The sequence below is a fragment of the Petaurus breviceps genome, unplaced genomic scaffold (genome assembly GCF_028583685.1).
Source record: "Petaurus breviceps papuanus isolate PSGF00001 unplaced genomic scaffold, PetGlider_PUasm1.0 90925, whole genome shotgun sequence".
Lineage (NCBI taxonomy): Eukaryota > Metazoa > Chordata > Mammalia > Diprotodontia > Petauridae > Petaurus > Petaurus breviceps.
The window spans coordinates 12,140,610-12,148,899 of record NW_027187380.1 but is presented as its reverse complement, the minus strand read 5'-3'; the positions used below and the strand labels follow the sequence as shown (position 1 = coordinate 12,148,899).

The 8,290-nt window shown below is 41.3% G+C and overlaps 1 protein-coding gene across 1 annotated transcript; it reads right to left on the bottom strand.

Annotated features, from left to right (window-relative positions):
- Window positions 1-1,360: 1,360 nt before the first annotated feature.
- On the bottom strand, window positions 1,361-4,006 carry H3-3B (H3.3 histone B). Its single transcript, XM_069076380.1, has 5 exons — window positions 3,827-4,006; window positions 3,191-3,328; window positions 2,841-2,994; window positions 2,603-2,731; window positions 1,361-2,472 (listed from the first exon to the last, which is right to left on the bottom strand). Exons 2-4 carry the CDS (start codon window positions 3,316-3,318, stop codon window positions 2,603-2,605), a joined length of 411 nt encoding a protein of 136 aa, XP_068932481.1. The 5' UTR covers window positions 3,319-3,328; window positions 3,827-4,006; the 3' UTR covers window positions 1,361-2,472.
- Window positions 4,007-8,290: the final 4,284 nt, after the last annotated feature.

The following is an 8,290-nucleotide window of genomic DNA, read 5'->3' as shown; positions in this document are numbered from 1 at the left end:
CTAAAATACAGTACTCCAGAATGAGGAGCTGCACTCCACTCCATGTAAGGCATTATCCTTTGTCACTAAGTAGCTTGTATACTTGGGGACAGATGAAAAGCTTCAGAATGCTGCATAATTCAGTCTCATTTATTTCTACCTAAAGGAAAGTTTGTTAAAAAAAAAAATTTACTCGACGAGGCTAGGTGGTAGGTACAGTGAATACAGCACCAGCCCTGGATTCAGGAGGACTCGAGTTCAAATCTGGCCTCAGACACCTGACACATTTACTAGCCGTGTGACTTTGGGCAAGTCACAACCCCAATTACCCTCCAAAAAGCCAAAAAAAAAAATAATGTGTCTACTCATCAAAACCTTTTTCTCATTTTAGGACAGTTATCAAAACTAAAATACTTCAATTTCATGGCCATAAAAATCCTATGATTACTATGAATACTATGATACTCAGTGCAGACAGCAAAGTTACAGGTGAAATTAATTTACCTTAAGGGAAACCTTGCCAAAGTTTTATTTAGGAAAACCTCTCCAAAGGGGCTGGCTTCAGATAGGTAAGGTCTGATTAAGAGTTACATCCCTCCTACCTGCTGTTCCTTCAACTTCAAGGCTACTGTCCAACTGAAACTGGTCAACATATTGACAGTCTTCCACTTCAAAAAGCCATTCAATGGAACGGGAGACTAACATTTTGTTCTAGATTTCCAAACTTTTGCTAACATCTCAAAATTCTTCAAATTGTAAAGGTCAGAATATGCCATGAACCTTACTGATTGCAGTTTTTTGACCCCTCCTCCCAATAGTCTAGAATTAGATGTTATCTACCATCCTCCATGTAGTAATGCCTAAATTGACCAAGAAATCAATTGCTAGTTTAATATTGGATAGTATGGTAGCTAGCCTCTAGTAAAACACAAGAAAAACATCAAGCATATGCAGAAAATTAATTTCCAACTATGACACTTGAACAGACCAATCTGGTAAGATACCTCTGCATCCCTTAACTGCCAACTTTTCTGCAACAGAAATTACCAAAACATTTTCAATTCTGTCTACCTATCTCAATTCACTTCCACAGACCCTTTTGATACAACCCATTTAACTAAAACCAAAACACTTCAACGTGAAATTTGATTGATACAGGGAATTCTGCTAAGGAAATTCTCCTTTACCAATGCAGATGGGCAACTGCCTCTGTAATTTTGTCTTGAAAACTGACTGGGACAACCAATCAAATGACTTGCCCAGGGTCTCTCCTCCCTGTCAGAGATGTTACTTAACCCAGGAGGGAGGTCTGCTCTATCAACCCTACTGGGCTGGAATTAAAAAGGTTTTATAAAACATAAATTTAGGTTTTTGACACGAGTTGGGATAAACAAGTTTATTTGTAAATTATTTTAGTCAACATACATAATCGACCTAAAAACTTCAATAGAAGGATAAAGTTTAAAACCACTTTGAAGTTCCTCTAAGTGATTTTTTTTTCCCTGGATGGTCATACCAGATGGACCCTAACCCCACAACCATCGCAATATTTCCATGAAGAGTTTGAAAATGTATTGCCCTCCCCCATCCCCAGGCAAGTTACTCTAAGGGTTATAATACATACTTCACCCGGCAGATAACTTCTATTTCCTCTATCCCTTGCATTCAATCTAGTAACTTAACTGATTCCAGTCTCCCTTTGGTTAAAAGGAAAAAAAAAAACAAATCTATTAAGACCAACCATATATCACTATTAAGAACTGCACTAGATAATTTGCAAGTATCAGGGAGAGGATGCTGGTGGAAAAGTTTGTAGTTTTAAAAAGAGCCCTTATAAATAAAATCCTAGGTTATTGTTTGTACTATCAGCTAAAGGGTTGCTTAACATGTGGTAGAATGAGGACTTATGCAAGGTACAATGCTGAGTAGAATCCTTCTACTCTGATGTAAGAGAACAAGTGAAGTTTAGCTAGGAGAAAGCCAACTGGACTTTTAATTACATCTCAATGACAAGACTCCCCACAGGTGAATGTAAAACATTTAATTTAAAAACGTCGACACTACAATATATAAAATAGCTATTATAAATGCACATAGTGTATTCTATAGCTGCCAGGTTTATGGTTTTTTTCTTTCTTTTTTTTTTTTAGGAAACTGTAAGTTACACTGTGGTTAAGACTTGTATATTTATCACCCTCTGAAAAGCCCACATTCTATCACAGTGATGTATGGTCAGACTTAACAGCCCCAATTGTTAAACACTTGGATCAAGTCATAACCAGTTTTATTGCAAAAGGACCCTGTACACATTTATATCAATTCTAGTACCTTACCATTTTAGCTACCCAACAAGTCATTAACATACAGAAACATGCATCATGAGAAGCAAGAATTATCACCCATCCCTTCTGCATATTAGCAACTTGTCACTCCTGAGCAACAATGCTCACTCACATCACTGAGGTCTGTGAACAGTCACTTTTCGCATTCATCCTGAGTGAAAGATGGAATGACGTAAGTACAAATGCAACATATTATAAACAATTTCTTACAAAAAAGGTCACAAATTAAAACCAAAGTATTTTACAGAATTTACTACAAAACACCATAAAACTGCCTTTACTTAAGCTCTTTCTCCCCGTATCCTGCGAGCCAACTGGATGTCTTTGGGCATGATAGTAACTCTCTTGGCATGGATGGCACACAGGTTAGTATCTTCAAAGAGACCCACCAAATATGCTTCACTAGCCTCCTGTTAAAAACATAAAAAACCCCCCACACCATTAGACTCCTTTCAGATCAGCGTCAAATACCACTCCTCCCCCATCCCCTCACAGAAAAAACGTTTGTTTGGTTTTTACCTGAAGGGCACCAATAGCTGCACTCTGGAACCTCAAGTCTGTTTTGAAGTCCTGAGCAATCTCCCTTACCAATCGCTGGAAGGGAAGTTTCCTGATCAAAAGCTCCGTGGACTTCTGGTAACGACGAATCTCACGAAGGGCCACAGTACCAGGCCTAGGAGGGAAAAAAAGCCAAAAACAAACAAGTTTAAATTAGTCCCAACAACGGTTAGCCATCAAAAGCTACGCCAGGGGAAATTGGAATAACGGCATAAATGACCCTGCTATTCTTCTCCCCCAGCCCCACCCCCCTTCGAGACCGACAAAGCGACTAAAACGTCAGAGGAATCAAAAACAAAAACCAGCCTTACCGGTAGCGGTGAGGCTTCTTGACCCCGCCGGTAGAGGGGGCGCTTTTCCTGGCAGCCTTTGTAGCCAGCTGCTTGCGTGGAGCTTTCCCACCAGTGGACTTACGAGCAGTCTGCTTTGTACGGGCCATCTTCTCTTACCTAAAGGGAAACGAAGTCTGAACTTCAAAGACCCCGAGATGAGCCGACCTCCCTTTATCGCCCTCCCTCGGAAGGGGCCGGCCCCGCGGGGCCTCCTGACGGCCGCCTCGATGATCTCCCGACATCTCGGCCAGATGGCAGCAGATGGCCAAGCGGGCGCCGTCGCCGCCTCCCCCCCTCCTCCCATGACTCAGGCTGCCAGCAGAGGCGGCCTCCCCTGGAGGGCGGGGAGGAGTCACTTCCCCTCCTCGACAGGCGGAGGCTCGGCTGCCTGCAACAACTCGATGCTGGGGCCTCTGAACCCCCGGCCGGGAGAAGAAACTGAAGCTCGATGCCGAGAGAGAAGAAGCCGGGTTATTTAAGCTCCGTACTCCGCACTGCCACAAAACAACCGCCGAACCAATTCTGCCAGGCGCCAGCCACTGACAATAATCAAGGCAACCTGAGGCGCAAAAGGCCGCGATCGACGCTTAAACCCGGTAAGAAGCGAACACCCACCGAACGAACCGTCGATGTTTCCTCCGCTGAATTCCCTGCTGGTGCCGCCGCTTCTGACCGCTCAACGATACCGTTGATTCCGCCTCGCTCTGAGTAACTAAAGTCCGGGAATACTGCCGCTCGGATCAACGACCAAACCGCTCTGCGCTCGACACCTCCCCTCGACACCTCGTTTTTTATACTCACGCCTCACGCTGCGTCTCTACGTCATAGGCATCTTATTTGCATACACCAACGACTTCTTCCATTGGCCAGCGCGTTCGCCGACGCGCTGACATCCCCCGATACAAAGGCCGTGCTCCAGCCCTGCCTCCTGATTGGTGAAAATACAGGCCATTGATTGGCTGTTAAAGTAGCCTGGTGATTGGATGCTTGGAAAGAAGAAAGAACGAATCAGAATTTTTCCCTAGTTAGCCACTCTGATTGGACGAAATAAAGCTATGTTTGGATCCTTCCCTTTGTTGCAAAGCTCTACAATAGAAAGTCAATGCAAATGAATTGTATTTGTGTCAGGCTCAGGCAACTTAAAGAGTCTTCTCTGGGAGAGCCTAAGCCTATTTACCTTGAGGTAATGTGCTGCAGTGTTCGCAGTGCATCTGTAGGAGAGACTTTCTAAATTAGTAAAAGCAACTGCTGCTTTAAAATGTCAGCACACATTAATGGCCCAATGTAAAATTAAATTTGTAAATGTGACTGTTCACAATATTTCATACATTAAAAAAATGATTTCATCAAGAGAGGTAAATTATAGTTAGAGTTGGACAAATCATATTACTGGCTATGCTATACACAGATACCCATTTATAACAAAACATAATGTGGAAAGAGGGGATACAAAAGAACCCAATGGCAACTGATGACACTTTTGTAAATGTGTTGCTTTGTATATTATATTTTTAGAGCTACTTCTGTCAAAATACCTTGTGATGATTTTAGTGAAAAAATAAAACAAGAATTTGTGCACTAACATATTTCCTCAATTATGTAATAGCTAAATACAATGATAGGCAAAGAGGGAGAAATCATAATATAGTACATGAGCGTACATGGGAAGTTAACGAGTGAGCCAAGTTAAATATGTACCCTGGTTGTTCTTTTTTTAATGCTTCGCCCTGACAGTGACTACCTCTGAAGAAACCTGACAACATACCTCACCCACCTTACTTTGTCTCCCACCTCCAGTAATCTGAACTTCAGAGAGGGGTCCCTCACTTTTCAAGGATCCACTCATGCCAAAGACCAGAGCATCCAACTTCAATTCTTCTTCTCAAACTTGTGTGAAGTCAATTATGGTCTCTATGCAGATGATCCCCAGGTCTATACATCCAGGTGTGTTCCCTCTCCTGAGCTCTAGTCCTGGCTTTTAGACATCTCAAATCCAACATGTCGGAATCAGAGCTCATCATCTTTTGCCCCCAAACTGCCAAACTTCCCAATTACAGTCAAGGGTACCATTGATCTCCCAGTCAATGTAGGCTTGCAACCTTTTAACCACCTCACGTATCTAATCTACTACCAAATATAGTCATTTCTGCTTTCACAATATCTTTCATATGAGTCTCCTTCTTTCCATTCACCTAGCTACCAGCCTAGTACAACCCCACCCCACCCCCAATGACCTCTTGTCTAGACCACCATTGTTGTTGTTCAGTCTGTCAAACTCTACATTTCTTGGCAAAGATAATGGAGTGGTTTGCCATTTCCTTCTTCAGGGTGTCCCCACTTTACAGACAAGGTACTGAGGCAAATAGGGTTAAGTGACTTACCTAGGGTCACATAGCTAGTGTCTTGAGGATGAATTTGAACTAGCCTTCTAATTGGTCTCCTTGCCTTAAGTTTCTTCCCACTTCAATCCGTCCTCCAAATTAATGTTTGTTGTACAGGGTCTGATCATATTGCTTCCCTACTCAATAAACTGGAGTGGCTCCCTACTATTTCCAGGATCAAATATAGAGTCCTCTGTTTTCTATTTGAAGCTATTCACAAAAGATTTAGCAACTCCTATCAATGCTATGATCGATCACAGCTCCAAAGGACTTTTGATATAAAATGCTATCCTCCTCCAAAAGAGAACTGATGGATTCAGAGTGCAAAGTTAAGCATATTTTTTCCTTTATTTTTCTTGCTTTTTTCCCCCCAGAACATGGCTAATGCAGAAATATATTTTGCATTATGTATATTATCATATTTCCTGTTTTCTCAATGGGAGGGAGAGAGAAGGAAGAAAATGTGAAACAAAATAAAAACTAAATTTAAATTTAAAAAAATCTGTTCACAACCAGGTCCCTTCTTAACTTTCCATTTCTTATACTTTACTCCTCCCCTTCTACGGAGAGTATGTCATACTGGCATGTTCCTCTAACCAAACATTTCCAGCTTCTGTCTCATGTCTTTGAACTGGGGTCACCCCATGCCTTAATAATAGGAACTGTTTTTGCTTTTAGCACTTAGTATAGTACTTAGCACATACTAAATACTTAACAAATACTTCTTGAATGACTGATGCATTTACACCCAGCCTCACAAGATTCAAACATTCAGGACCTCATCCACTGGAATGGCCACCAATGATAATCTCAATCTCTCTTCTTTCCTACTACTGTACTTAAAAGTTCCCTGGCACTTGAGAAATAACATACTTTTTGCAATTCACGCTGGGGAGGGGGGAAGATAGGAACCCCAGTCAAATGATATCATATCCCCAATGTAAGGCTAGTAAGCAATCTCTTCCTCTCCTAATCCCAGTGGTGCTAAATCTCTTCTGTTTTTGAATCATGTCCAATTTCATGACCCCATTTGGGGTTTTCTTGAAAGAAGTACTGGATTAGTTTGGCATTTCCTTCTCTAGTTCATTCTAGTTCATACAGATGAGGTAACTGAGGCAAATAGGGTGAAGTGACTTGCTTAGGGTCACCCAGATAGTGAAAGTCTGAGGCCAGATTTGAACTGGCTGGAGTCTGAGTCCAGGCCTAGTTCTCTATCCACTGGACCACCTAGCTGCTAAATCTCTGGATACTGCCTTGAGTGAAAACTACTCTTTTCTTCTCTTACCACTTCCCATTTTCTCATCTCCAATTCATCTCAGCCCTAGTGCTCTTATGTTTTAATCCAGCATTTCTTGCCTCTTCCAAATGCCCTATGGAGCCCCCATTCTACTATTAACAAACTTCCCTTCATCTTAGACCTCTCCCTCTCATATTTCTTTTACCTTTTGACACATACTGAAACTTGGCTCCTCCCTTCCCCCTTTAAAAAAAAAAAGATATTACATCCCTGGCATTCCTTTTCAACACTAGAGACAAATACCTTACTTTGTGACCATGAAACCTTAGTCCAGGAGGAATACTACTCATAGAATCATTAATTTAGAGCTAGAAGAAATCTCAGAGGTCATCAAATCCAGCCCCTTCATTTTATAGACAAGGACACTGAAATTTAAAGAAGTTAAATGACTTGCCCATGGTCACATAATTAGAAAGTATCAGAAATGGAATTTGATCCTAGGCCTTCCTGACTCCTGACCCTAGCATTCTTTACACTATGCCACAATGCCTTTCACATTCTATTCTCTCTGGACTACAACTTGCACCTGCAGTTTGGGGGTCCTTTTAGAATGACGACCTAGAAAGAAGATAATTTCTAAAGTTAAAGCTCAGGAACCCATCCATACCAGCAATACACCCTCTGCATTTAGCTCATTGCTAGAATGAGACCAGCTTCTGCCTCTGGCCCCTCCCCAGTCCAATAAAGCAAAACCATGTATGGGCCATGTTAAAAAAAAAAAGTGTCTCATTCTATGTAGTTGGTCCCTCACTTTTCTGTCATGGGGTGGATGGTATTCTTCATCATTGGTACCAAGAAATTATAGTTGATTATGGGTTAATCAAAATTCTTAAATTTTTTCAAATTTTTCATTTTTATAGTTTTGTTAAGAGTATAAATTTTTCCTGTTCTGCTCACTTTAGTCAACATCAGTTCATACTTAAGTTTCCCTGAAACCTTTATCTTGATTACTTTTTTTTTTTTTGCTGTTTGGAGGGGGAAAGGTAGAGCAATTGGGGTTAAGTGACTTGTCCAAGGTCACACGGCTAGTTTTTATTATGTTAAGTGTCTGAGGTTGGATTTGAACTCTGGTTCTCCTGACTCCAGGGCTGGTACTCTATTCACTTTGCCACCTAGCCTCCCCTTCATTACTTTTTATAGCATAATAGTATTCCCATTACATTCATATACCATAATCTGTTTAGCTATTCTCCAATTGATCGGTACCCTGTTAGTTTCCAGTTCTGTTTGCCACTACAAAAAGAGCCGCTATTTTTTGTATATATAAGATCCTTTCCCTCTTTCTTTTGTCGCTGCTTACTTTTTTTAATCTTTTTTTTTTTTTTTTTTGCTTTTTGGAGGGCAATTGGGGTTGTGACTTGCCCAAGGTGACACGGCTAGTTTTCGTGTTAAGTTTCTGAG